Genomic DNA, 13241 nt, shown 5'->3' with positions numbered 1-13241 from the left:
AACAACAACAAAAAAATGAAAGTATTTATTTATTTATTTATTTTTTAAAAGAAAAAAAAACATATATTTATATAATGTGGGGTTGTGTACACGTACAGAGGTTGACGCCGTAAAGATGTCAATCTTCAATGGCGGGGGGGGGGGGGAAATATATTGAACTTGCCTCTACCAGTCCCGAAAAAAAGAGGGGGGGGGGGGTTTGATCTGGGCGTTGCGTGTGTCGTATACACATATAGCGGGCAGGGAAGTTATTCAATCGAAGCGGCACGGCTCCTGTTTGGGATTTTTTTTTTTTTTTTTTTTAAGCTGTATCCTTCTTTTTAAAAAATTCGGAAAGACACGTAAGATTATCTTGGCTGTCTGGATCCATTTAAATAGTCGCATAATCTATTCGAGAAAAACAAAATGTTTTTGCTTTTCTTTAAAGTGAAAAAACTAAAGATTAAAAGCTGTTTCTTATCAATTCGAAATCATGCAGCGTCCAGGAAACAAAATTTAAAAAAAAAAAGAATAAAAAAAAGGGTGGGCTTTTTTTCTTTGAGGCTGCTGTTATTATTACACGAGAAGCACGAAGCAAACCTAGTCAGGAGTATAATTGGATTCTTAACGCCGCCAGCAAGACGGAAGGATTTCCACACTCATTGATATAAATTTTATTTTTCATTTGAATAGAAAACCCCCATTTATTTTTTATTTTATTTTTTTTTTGCTTTCTATGGATTTTTTTTTTTACAAAATTTTAGGTTCGACACAAGGCATATTCGTCGGGGTGTCTTATTATGCAAGAACTTTTTTTTTCAAAAGGAATCTGCGAAATAAAGCTCCAAACAACTGAAAAGGCCCACAGCATCACGCACATGAAAGAAATGGACTACGTGCGTTTTTTTGGATTGATGCAAAGAGACACATTCTGTGTACGCTTCTTTTTTTTTTTTTCTTCCCCGATGATAATGTCACATCTTTAGGAGTCCCCCGCTTTTTTTTTTTAAACCAACAACCAATCCAGGCGGAAGGATCCCGCACAGAGATTCTTGTCTTGTTTGCTTCGTCTCCTGCGTAACCGAAAGAAAGAAATCTTATATTCTTATGTACGTATAGATCACAATGGATGCCTGTGTGTCGCAGGCGATAGATCCGGGGGACAGCAGACGCTCAGTCGACACGTTCATTTCCCGTATGCTGGGAAAGAAAGGTCATATCGCAGCACAACGTACATTCGTGACAAAAAAGCAGGGCTTAACGGACAATGGTGTACATGTGTAATCATAACTGGACAGACTTTCATTTCCGATCCGTTTAACTCGTCTCTTTTGTTCTGCGCGTATTCAATGCCCCTTTACATTGACATCAACATCTATTTTCTGATGTGGCACTAAATGCCCCTATACTTAAGGTGACTTAAGAGAAGTTGAATCTCCCAGTGTGTACACACACAGTAATGTATAATGACGATTGTTATAAATGGGAACAAAGAAACGGTTACGATTCAAAGAGGATACGAGCATATAGGGGGTGTGTGTGTGTGTGTGCTGAGGATTAGATGGAATGAGAAGAGTGGCTAATTGAAACCACATGCTGCGTGCTGCTTAGCCCAACCCTTTACAGTTTCACGATGTTGCTGGATGCTGGACCTCGTATCGACGTTTTCTCGCTCTGCTTTTCAGCTTCTGCATTCTTTTTCTATCAACAAGAGGCTTTTACGTTCAGACGATGATAGTTCCCCGAGATTATATGCCTCAGCCATAGTTCAGACGGCAACAACAATGGCTGCATTCATGCATCGATCCGTCAGCATTGAACAACAACAAAAAATCGTTTTTAATTTTTTTCCCTTCTTCTTCTGTGGAGGGTTGCTGGTTATATAGATTTCAATGCTTCAATATTGAAAAGAAATAAGAGATTTCTCTTTCGTTTTCAACCCACATCTAGCGAACAAAAAGTTCAATGGTCGTTTCAGACCGAAAATATGTAAACACTTGATGATTTCCACCCACAGACTGTGTAGGACAAGCTTGGAGCATTTGATTGAATTTTTTTTTTTTTTTTTGTAAAAAGAGGCGTGTCATTTCTGTAAATGTACGCATCATTTCGGGAATTGCATGTACGTAATGGGTTTATTATGTATTTTTATGTGTATCACCGGCTCCCCCAGTCAAATATATCAAGATCTGGAGCTATAAATCAGCGACTGCACTGCCACCCCTTTCACACATGGAACGCCAGAGAATCCCATCCTTCCCTATATGACGTCATCGTGCATGACGATGAACGATATCGAGGCACGGAATTTTTCTTCTTTTTTTTTCACTCTTTTAGTCCCGTAAGCTTTTTTTTTTTTGCCGGGATTGTTTGCTGTATAGGCTTTATAGCTGTATGGACAAAACAGGAACGAGAGAGGGGGAGCCAGCTGTTTCGTTCGGCTCATTTGCCTAAGCCTCGCCCCAACACACTTGGAATAAAGACTCATTTCTTTACTTCTTTCGATCTCTTGAAAAATATACATGTCTGTCGTGTTCGGTTTTTTTTTCCTCGAAAACAGAGTTGAAAGACTATGCATTGGCTGGCGACGTTGTCTGATCTTTTCAGTATATCTAAAAAAAAAAAAAAAAATTGAAAGAGTATGTTCTTGAAAATGTCGGAAAAAAAGAATCTCTTATCAGTTATCACCAACCACCACCGCCTCGCCCCTCTTTTTCTCTCGGCCGGGATCAAATGCTGGCCAATACTATGGCATTGGCGTGTATGTGCACTGAAGCAGCCATGTTTGTTCCCCTATGAGTTTTAGTTGTATAGGCGTCGACTGTTTGAAATCTGAACTTTATTCGTTTTCTTATGTGCTATTGGGTGAACTTGATTATCATAACATTCAAGTTACCCCTACACGCTATATTTTCAAAGGTTACTTACTTGGTTCACCAACTGGCTATGCCTTCTTCGCTCATCTGCGTGTGTGTGTGAAAAGCAGCACTGCCAAACGTGTTGGAATTTTAAATCTGAATTTAATCTTCTCAGTATTACCACCCGCTTCAATTTTGGGTAGTTGCTTATTACGTGCGAGGGTTCGTGAAATACGTAAGAGCTTTCATCTTTCTTTTCTACTACTTGACAACAAGTTGCTCTTTAGAATCCACTGAATAATAATAACGTCTGCTAGCACTCTCAACCGCATGGCTGAACGCACTCCGATTCGCCCGTTGTTACTAATCAATTACCATTCCACTTCGTTCGCCGACGTTTAAACAATTTACTATAGTAGTTGCACACAAAAGTGAACGACATTTCAAACATAGTGCATTTTTTTTTTCCTGTGTGGTAACAGAGAAATGCGCTAGGGAAACATGTGCAACTCCTTGGAGTAAAAGGGTGTAGTCGAAGGGGATTTGTTGATAAGAAACAAAAATAAGAGGGAAAAAAAAAATAGTGTTCGTGTATATTTAGAAAACTGTGAAGGCCCCGACACATGAAGTTGTTCATCGTTTTTATCGCATTTGCTGTGTGCATCTTCGTCGGTTGTCAAGTGATGAAAAATGTCGACAGCCTAGGGGCACTTGTCGGCAGATAAAGATAAACACACATTTTCACATTTCTTCAAATTGCCATAGGAAACTTCCCAGTTGTAATAAATGCAATATGGAAGAACATGGTGAATTCATTAAAAATAAAAATTACCACTATACGCCCCCCCCCTTCCTTCGACTAACAGCCAACAGTACCATATCGTCTTATTGTTAGCACTCACACATCTATTCTAATTGATTAATTTTACCCTAGACAACAACTGGAGGCTGGCACATGTTTTTGACCGCGTTTTTGGTGATTGTCCAGGACATACCCTCCATTGCGCATGTGCAGTTCAATGGTAACCAATCTATTTTATTAATTGTATTTTCTATTTGTTTTCCCTAGGCCTTTTAAAGTTGTCTGGATTGTCAGAAAGTGGCAGCCATTTTTATTCCAATTCTTACCAAATTCTGTACTCAAAAACCAGAAACTAAAGAGTTTTCTTTTAAATCACTCGCCAACTGCACAGAACGATGTGTTTCATCGAGACGATTTTCGTGAATGCATTTAGTTGGTCACAGAGTTTATACTCGTTATCGACGAGAAAAGATTAAGTTTTATCTTGGTGTGGTAAAAAAAAAATGGGGCACTGTTTTACTTAGCAGCATCCTTCTCTCTCGTTTTTTTCGGGTGCTCCTCCTTCCCTACACACCCATGATGTATATAGACAACCATAGAGAGACAGCAGGATAGAAGGGAGGGGAGTGTGTGGGGTTAGGGGTGGTATTAAAGTTTCTTGTGCGTGTCTCTGGATCACAGTCATCGGCTAGTCGACGTCTCCGTAGGACGTCCTTCACCTCCTCTTTTTGTAGGGCTTCCATTAGTTTGTCGCAGCAAAACACATTTTTTTATTTTATTTAGCAACGTGTCATCGTCAATTTCTGTTGTTTTTTTGAAACTTGTATTCAAGGTTAGTTTCTGATTCATCATCTAAGAATTTTGATATCATTAGAAACGAAGTAGGCGGCCATCTTTCACCGGCTGCTGTGGGACCCTTGTAGTCTCGTGGTATCGGACGTGAGTGTCGTTAATTTAACTTCGTTTGTACTTTACAGTGATCTACCCCCACTTGGTTTGCCTTTGTCTCATTAATTATTCGTTTAAAACGAAACAAAATTTAAATTATGGGAATTAAAAAACTAGGAATGGGAGTGATCCTAAGCGTCGACGATGTCAGCGCCACCGTCGTCTGTTGCAAAAGCAAAAAAAAAAAAAAAAAAAAGAGGGGGGAGTGTGCTCCCGGTCCGTCGGTTTTCCCGGCTCCGATCGATGAGCCCAGTCGGAAAGGAGAGCAGAAAAAGGAAGGGGGGGGGAGTAGGAGGGAAGAGAGGATATACAAAGAGGGCGAACATACACACACACGCATTTAAGAAGGCTTCGCGTTCACTCTGTGTGTGTGTGTATACGAGTGTGTGTCTGTGTTTGGATGAGTTGGCCGGACTTGGCGGTTTTTTGTACTGGTTCGACGCCGACGCCATCTGCCGTTGCTCTGTCAGTGGGAGGACTTAGGTGGGGTGGCAAGGGTGGCAGTGGCCGTAGTCAGAGACGAAGAGACAACGTCGACAGTTCGTCCAACAATATTGTGGCTGCTCTACATCAGTCTATCGTCGCCATCGTCATCACACATTTGGTAATCTTTTTCGATTTTTATCACTTTCGTTTTCTTGTGAAGACATGTTAGAAAATTCATTAATGCCTTCGTGTCTACAAGTTATGATTTATTCTCAACACGACGGAGGAAGGGACCGGATACAACCTCAGTTGGAATTGCCAGTTGCTAATTGGTTTCATTTCCCTTCAGATCTCCCTCCCCGCAGCATCCGATAACAACCTTCTTTTTCGTTCCAAATTTTCTCCCTTCTCTTAGTTTTAGATGTTCCGTTCTTAATTTTTAATTCCTAGACCGTCGGTGGCATCCGGCACCGTGTGTGTACGGCTTTTTATCTCGCGGTTGCCAACTTTTTCTGCTGTGTGTGTGTGTGTGTGGCTACAGTTCGTACCGGATGCGTCATTTTAAGTTTCTTCATTTCTCTCGCAAACTTCTTCGTATATCTGTTTCTCTAATTCATTGCTTACAAAAAAAAAAAAAAGACAAGAAAAGGAAAAGTGGGCCAATTTTTGTGTGTCCTCTTGGTGATTCAATTGCACCCTCCCTCTCTATTTTTTTTAATCTAATCTATGCGCCACACTCGCAGACAGAGGCAGACATGCCCAATGTTGTTGCTTAGACTCCCGCGCCACAGCTGCGCTATCGCTTATAACCTTTTGAACCGGCTGGAAAATAAATTCTTACCACACTCACACACACACACACACAAAAAGAAAGGGAAAATTATATATATATTTTTTGAAAGACTTTGAACCTTCCCAGCCCTTTTCAATATGCCCCCTCTTCCCCCTCGTGTTTGATGGTTTAAAAAACGGTCAGACGGGGTCACACACTGCTATTCAACAAACATCAAGCTGTTCCTCCTCGCGTTTCCCCACCAGCAGCAGCTCCTCTTGAACAGAGTGTTGAGAGACACATCTCACATTGCTCCGGTTTTCAATTTCTTGTGTAAGAGCAGACGGCAAAGGGCCAGCTATCGCGGAGAAACATATTTCTCGACTTCCTTCGCTAGTCGATAGATCATTCGACTCAGTATCGACATTTTTTTTTCTCTGTTGCGTTCAATGGGAGCGGGGGGGGGGAGGAGAGGTTCTGAGCTCTTTTGATAACCCAACGTTCTTTAACGCAGGCTAGTAGTACAACAACTACTGTAGGTCCTTAGTATATACCCTCGGTATCAAACACACAAAAGCCTTCTTCTTTTCTCCTCGGTATGGGAAAAGGGCCAGCAGCCGGGCAGATGTTTCCCATTTGGTAAAGGCCGTTCACTCGTTCACGTATACATACACAGGGAAAAATCTCTCCCCTTCGGTAGTCGTCGTCTACGACACCCATTTGTGAATGTGTTGTGTTCTCTTTCCCCTCCCATCGTATTTCATTTTCCCTTTCCCCAACCACCCGCCTCTCTTAGTAACCGTGTCTGCTCTTATTTCTTTTTCGTACTTACGCAGACTCCCGACCAACAGCCGATCATCGACCATGTTGTTTTCTTCTTTTCTGCCTATGAGCTTTTTTTTTTCTTTTATTTTTCTTTCATTTCTTCGCGCTTATTGGATTCTTTTCTTTTTGTGTTTTCCCAGTTGTTGTTTTGTGCTAGCATATAGGAGACATATCGACACCGGAAACGAAGGGTGAGGAGCATCACGTATCATCTTTAACTCAAAAAGAAGACAACCAAAATAAAATGGTTCAACGACTTGGCCTTATCATTCACCAGTCCGGTTAGATTTTTGGGAAATTCTTTTTCTTCGGTCACAGCCGAGAAATAGAACCTACTGGACGGAGAACTGATAAGGGCGTGTCTTGAACACAATCGACACTCTCTCAACGAAACACAAGTACTCGGATGATGCCTTGTTAATTGCTGAAATGTACTATGTTGCTTCTTTTGTTTCGCTCGTTTGTTACTGGCTTTGGTGTCAAATGCTGTTATTCAATACATTCTTAAAAACTTGGCGAATGTCTTCGTGTTTCAATTTAAAGTAATCTTTTTACCGCACGTTTCGAGTGATTTTAAAAGATATAAAGCGACAATATAATAAAGGCTGATCTGGCAACAGCGCGCTAGTTTTTCAAATGGTAGTCTGCTAGTAGCTTCGTGCTCGAGCCGGGCAAACAAACAAGTTCGGCTTTCGCATGAAAGACAGAAATTGTGACTTGTCAGATAAACTACAACATGAAGATCGTAAGCATATTTTTATTATTTTTATTTCTTTCCACCAACATGGGTGTCCTGGTAAACACAAGTTTTCTGTTTACTTAGTACAGTCTTGGCGCCAACCCAAATAAGCCTTGCAACATCTTGAATTTCAAAGGCGTTTCGCTGATGCTCGATTGTGGGCTCGATATCAATTCGGCCCTGCACTTTCTCCCTCTGCCTCTTGTAGCTAGCAAACGGCTTTCTAGCTTGCCAAATTGGATACCGAAAGATGCACAAGATGCTGCACTTCTGGATGGAGTGAGTCAATACAGATGGAATCTCTTTGCTTTTGCAGTTATAACTTATTTTGCAATTGTAAAAACAGGAACTTAAAGAGTGTGAAAATAGGGTGCTTGTTGATGGCCCAATTGAAATATTGCCTCCACAATCAGACATATTTGACATATCCAATGTCGACACCATTTTGCTGTCAAATCATGCCTGCATGTTGGCCCTTCCGTTCATCACAGAAGAAACAGGCTTTAAAGGAAGGGTCTATGCTACCGAACCAACCCTACAGATTGGAAGGTAACAAGTCAATATAGTGCAATTTTACAGCTTATAATGTGATGTAGAATATATTGGTTACAGGCTGTACATGGAAGAATTGGTTCACTATTTGGAAAGAACTCCAAAAACCCAGCGATCAAGTAGATGGAAGCAAGTTCTTCAGTCCCTTCCACCTCCCCTGAATGCTGCATTGAGACCAAATGACTGGAGGAAAGTCTATTCCATGAAAGCCATAAATGCAGCTTTAGCTAAAGTTCGCATGGTCGGCTTCAACGAGAAAATAGTATGTTGAGTTTTTTTCTCGACAAAGAAATCAGATCTCAGTTTAGTGATCAATTGTTTCTAGGATATTTGTGGTGCCCTTACTGTAATGGCGGTCAGCTCAGGGTATTCCCTCGGTAGTTGCAACTGGATTATTCATTCTGGCTATGAAAAAATTGCATATGTGAGCGCTTCATCAACCCTCACTACTCATCCCAGGTAACAGAAAGTCTAATTGTTTTATTTAAACGCAAATATATCATACTAGATTTATTCACAATATGCAGGCCAATGGATCAAGTAGCACTTAGGAACGCCGACCTCTTAATCCTGACAGCGTTGACCCAGACACCCGTTGCCAACCCTGATTCCATGTTGGGTGAATTTTGCATGGCAGTTGGTACAACAAAATGAGTGTATTTACCTAGTAGCCTACTGTGAATAAAATTTCTGATCTCTTTTACAGCTGCCACACTACGTTCGGGGGGTTCTTGTCTCGTCCCTTGTCACCCTTCCGGACTACTTTACGATTTGTTTGAATGTCTCTCTGTTCATTTGGACAACATTGGTCTAAGTCAAATTCCACTCTTTTTCTTCTCACCTGTTGCTGAAACGTCATTAGCTTATTCCAATATTTTCGCAGAATGGTATGTTTGGTTGGTTTGATTTGTTTCGTTTTTGTTGATGTTGTATTTGCGTACGTGGTAAATCTTCCATTGCATATCGTTCTTTTTTTGTAGGCTCTCTTCAGGCAAGCAGAGTAAAGTATATCTCCCAGAAGAACCTTTTCCACATGCCCATCTCATCAAAAATGGGCGACTAAAACATTTCCCAAGCCTCCATGCTGAAGGATTTACCAACGAGTATAGACAGCCTTGCGTGGTCTTCTGTGGCCATCCGTCTCTCCGCTTCGGCAATGTAGTACATTTCATAGAGTTGTGGGGTAATCACAGCAACCATAGCATCGTCTTCGTTGAACCCGACTTCCCGTATCTTGAAGCCCTGGCCCCGTATCAGCCTCTGACCATGAAAATCGTTCACTGTCCTATTGATACCAGTCTGAGCTTTACCCAGGCCAATAAATTGATCCGCGATCTTAAACCGGGCAACCTTCTCGTGCCGGACATCTATCTCCATCCACCGGTGTCTGCACCATTACGATCTGACTTGGTTATTCAGGGCAAGTCTTCATTTCTGTCAATTGTTATTGAAACTAGTAGTTTATTCAGTCTAACCTCTTTTGCCAACAGAATTGGAGCCTCCAGCATTGGGTATGAAGTCATATCAGGTGTTGCAATTACCAATCAAGAGGAAACAGGAAAAAGTGCACCTCGATCCTGCCTTGGCGTCGCGGCTTGAACCCATCCAATTTAAGACTGGGTTGTCAGCCTCTACCTTAACTGGAAAATTGGACGCACGCGACAACAAATTTACTCTTAAAGTCAGCCCTTTGTCTCCTATTCAGACTTTTTTTCTGCGTCTTTCCTTCATGATTTTGACGTTTAACTCTAGGTATTAAACGAAGAAGAAGGAGGCACTTTGTACAGTGCAGCGGAAAGAATGCTGCCTCGCCATCCATGGGGCTCGGTCGATACAACACAGTTGTTGCACTTGCTCAGTCAACATGGTTTACTAGATGCTCGCGTTGAAGACACTCCTCGAGGAGTCGTTATCCATTTGGTACTAAATTAGTCTTTTGCGTTGTCATCCCATAATCAATACCTCTGAATAATATCAACTATTTCATTTTAGCCAAGAGAAGACACCGTTATTCAGCTAGAAGGCTCCAACACTCATGTTTACTGCCATGATGAAGCCCTTCGGAGGACTTTAAGGGATATTTTACTTCAGTGTTTACCATGTTTGTGAAAATATCGTAATAAACGCGGCCGTTTCTCACTTATATTATCATCTGAACAACTAAAATGCGACCAGTGTTTTAGTGCTTTAGTACAAATGATTGTGAATGAAGGTGAATGACAAGTTCTTGTAGAAAAGATCTTTTTCAAAGAAAAAGGAAAAGTCCCTGGAGCTAAAATCCACGTTGAGCCTGCTAATACTGTGAGAAATTTAATCTCAGTAATTCCTATAGGAACCAACGGTAAATTTTATTCAGGAGATGAAATTCGTAGATTTAAATTTATGATCCCGCAGCTGTCAGGTTTTATTAAATGGCAATGCTGTTTTTTATATCGTCTGTTGCATTCTAATTGTGAATTGCATAGGTTGCTTACACAGTTACGCTAGACTAACCCATATTATCAGGACGAAAGTAGTTGCTCTCGTCACCGAACTAATACTGTCTATATTTTGAAGTATGTAGCCTCAATTATAGGGAAAATCCAGTTAGTCTTCAGTCGCTTTTTAAAATTCCCTTAGTTAAAACCCCAAGTTGAAGCGTTTTCCTTTGTTGATTATTTCGTTGTCAAATCGGCGACTTTCTTTTCTGTTAAATTTCCTTGGTTGCCATAAAAGAAAGCAAAATAATGGATCACTTGATGAGAACAGTCATTGATGTTTTACAAGAACTACGCATAGATTTACAGGATTTTGCATGGCTCATTGCTCAGCAACTTAGGATGGATGCCATGTTAATGAATGCATCTGACCAGGTACATGCTTAAACAATCTTCTACCAATTTTCACTTGCAGTAAAAAAATATTTTTTATATTTCAGATTATTTTCATTTTTCAAAGTGGAGATGCTGGGAGTCAAAGGAGCTTTATTAGAAAATTAGCCTGCAGACTCCCTATTAAACCCTCTCCTCGTGTGCGTTTCACAATTGTGAATTCAGATGATTCATCAAGTTTTGACTGGGATGGACACTCTGTAGTAGATGAGGGCTTAGCTGCTATTCCTATTTTAGACAACAACAGCAAAATTGACTTCTGGAAGTAAAGTTTATGCTTTAACATATTTTAAACAAAGTTCCTTAAGCCTGTGTTTTAAATTAGGAAAAAAATGAAACCCAAATCGTCATCATCAATTGCAGATTCTGAAGTTATTCCATATGAGGAAGATGCCCCTTCTGTTAGATCAGCATCACCACCAAGTGTTTGTGCTGATTCCCTATACAGTTCACAAAGCACTGTTGACACAGTTGCTATGACCAAAATAACTGCCCTTGAGGATGAACTATCTCGTTTGAGAGAGCAAATTGCCAAAATAGTTAATGTTGCTACCAACAAACCTGGAACATCAGGTAAATCATAAATGATTGCATTTCCACAACATTTTAAACTGTTTGCTCTTAAACATTGACCTAATAGACTATGGAAGCCTGCCTGCAACCCCCATTCCACCACCTCCTCCCTTCGTGCTTTCTGGACCGCCTCCACCTCCTCCGCCGCCATCCTCAATGCTCTTTGGACCACCACCTACCCCAATGTCTACGGGTATCCTTCCCCCTCCTCCTCCTCCTCTTCCTTCTACCTTTAACGGAACTGCCAACGAGACGCCAAACAGGAAGTTGTCTTTAGCCGAGTCATTGCAATCAAAGAGCTTAAAAGCAACAGATAAAGTGGACAGAAAATCCCGAGCCATGTCAGTACCATCCATGACCGATGTTCTTAAAGACATGGGCAAGGTTAAACTGAAGAAAGTGGACAGGTACGATTCAAAGTAAGATTGGGTTATACGATTTTCTGGTCTCGTTAACTGTTCTGTTATAAACCTTTATGCGTAGTATACCATAGGAATTGGTAAACGTAAGTTCACATTTTATTTTCTGGCTCAGTGCGAGGTTTCTTGTTGTGCAGTAAATTTAAGTTGGACAGGAAATCTGTTAACTGTACACTTACACCACTTGATCTTTCTTGAAGGTCGACGAATGCAACCCCTGTCAGAAGAAGGCCAGATAAAGACGACATTGACCCTTCAACCATGATTGCTCTTGCTTTGCGAAAACGGTTTGCCCAGATGAATCAAATCAATGATTCTCCAGAGCGTGAAAGCCGCGAAGATCGTGAAGATTCTTTCTCCGAATCCAATGACTATCTGTTTAATTCACCCGTTGCCCCTAAGCCAACGGCTTCTAAACCTAAAGCTCCAGCCAGTCCGAGAAAGCTCTTTGTCTATACACGTCCAGAAGCCGTTCAATCTGACAAAGAAAATGGAACTATTCAGCAGCCCGTAAATTTTAAAATTTGTTTTGTTTAATAGCTTTTTTCTAAAAATTGCAATTTTTATCTTTTGTTTTAGTTTGGCCAACATATGTTAAGAAAAACTGGTCAAAGGAGTTGATGGCTGTGATTGGGCGAATCTGTATAAATATCAGATCTATTGCGTCTTCCAACAAAGTTACAGCTTTGAAAAAAAAAAAAAGGTTCCTTTACTGACGAATTTTCTTATGCTTTCTGGATCTGGGATTAAGAATGAATACCAGTTGATTAACATCTTGGGGCAGGAGCTAGGGTCTAGTCTGTCTGGCGTACGAACATTCGATTTTGTCTATTGTCTTCTAAAAGGTTATAACGTTTAAAATCTTTCTTCTTTTTTTCACAATGTGGACTCGTGTTAAAATAATAAAAAAAATTGACCAATATTCGGCCAATTCGCAAAATTGGCATGAAACATGTAAGTTCAACTTTATTGTTTATTCCCCCATGATTTAGCTATCAGTGCCTTACAGTTTTTGTGTACTTACGATTTAATGCTATTCGATTATTGCAGCGCGAAATAACCACAGGTGAAATGTGGTGTATGAGAATTTCGAGTTTACCATATCTTTCTGTTTGGTTTTACTACACAAAAGAATATCGTACAATCATTTACCGTTTATTTATTAATCATTCCCAAACTGATACATTTACAGTATGCATCAGCACGATCAAAACCAACTCCTATTAACAAAAAATTGAACTCTAACTTAGTAAAAAGAACTAGCAATTTTCCCGGTTGGTATTTTAGGTTTATTTCAAAAGCTATAAGGTCAATTGAAAAATAAACTTGTTCTTCGTGATAAACATTAAATTCTGCATCGAAGTCATATATTTTTAGCCAATTAGCACAATGTGTTCCTCGAAACTCTGGACTCCGTCTGCCGTTATGTGTTAGTGAAATAGTCTTTCGTGCCAACAGTTTCTGAAATAAATGTAACA

General features: G+C 40.4%; 2 protein-coding genes across 3 annotated transcripts; both read left to right on the top strand.

Moving 5' to 3' along the window:
* The first annotated feature begins 7214 nt into the window (after positions 1–7214).
* On the top strand, positions 7215–10044 carry LOC130693466 (integrator complex subunit 9-like). The gene is made up of 11 exons (XM_057516622.2): positions 7215–7355; positions 7434–7628; positions 7696–7898; positions 7962–8163; positions 8227–8360; positions 8429–8541; positions 8608–8788; positions 8882–9321; positions 9392–9582; positions 9654–9821; positions 9894–10044. Exons 1-11 carry the CDS (start codon positions 7347–7349, stop codon positions 10008–10010), a joined length of 1953 nt encoding a protein of 650 aa, XP_057372605.1. The 5' UTR covers positions 7215–7346; the 3' UTR covers positions 10011–10044.
* Positions 10045–10350: 306 nt separating this feature from the next.
* On the top strand, positions 10351–12721 carry LOC130693435 (mitochondrial fission regulator 2-like). Of its 2 annotated transcripts, none has more exons than XM_057516577.2 (6): positions 10351–10753; positions 10819–11036; positions 11097–11344; positions 11412–11763; positions 11964–12273; positions 12343–12721. In XM_057516577.2, the coding sequence occupies exons 1-6, from the start codon at positions 10628–10630 to the stop codon at positions 12382–12384; spliced, it is 1296 nt and encodes a 431-aa protein (XP_057372560.1). In that variant the 5' UTR covers positions 10351–10627; the 3' UTR covers positions 12385–12721. The 2 variants fall into 2 exon arrangements, with proteins under 2 accessions (XP_057372560.1, XP_057372561.1); XM_057516578.2 differs by having other exon boundaries at positions 10352–10753; positions 11412–11751.
* Positions 12722–13241: the final 520 nt, after the last annotated feature.

The sequence above is a fragment of the Daphnia carinata genome, chromosome 3 (genome assembly GCF_022539665.2).
Source record: "Daphnia carinata strain CSIRO-1 chromosome 3, CSIRO_AGI_Dcar_HiC_V3, whole genome shotgun sequence".
NCBI lineage: Eukaryota > Metazoa > Arthropoda > Branchiopoda > Diplostraca > Daphniidae > Daphnia > Daphnia carinata.
This window is presented reverse-complemented; position numbering and strand designations above follow the sequence as displayed.

Excerpts from the sequence above, each read along its gene's own strand:
- LOC130693466 (XM_057516622.2), top strand. Across the intron at positions 8,361-8,428 it reads ACCCTCACTACTCATCCCAG|GCCAATGGATCAAGTAGCAC; the intron begins GTAACAGAAAGT and ends CACAATATGCAG. Across the intron at positions 9,322-9,391 it reads ATCTGACTTGGTTATTCAGG|AATTGGAGCCTCCAGCATTG; the intron begins GCAAGTCTTCAT and ends TTTTGCCAACAG.
- LOC130693435 (XM_057516577.2), top strand. The coding sequence starts at position 10,628 with ATGGATCACTTGATGAGAACAGTCATTGATGTTTTACAAGAACTACGC. Across the intron at positions 11,345-11,411 it reads CAACAAACCTGGAACATCAG|ACTATGGAAGCCTGCCTGCA; the intron begins GTAAATCATAAA and ends TTGACCTAATAG. Across the intron at positions 11,764-11,963 it reads GTGGACAGGTACGATTCAAA|GTCGACGAATGCAACCCCTG; the intron begins GTAAGATTGGGT and ends TCTTTCTTGAAG.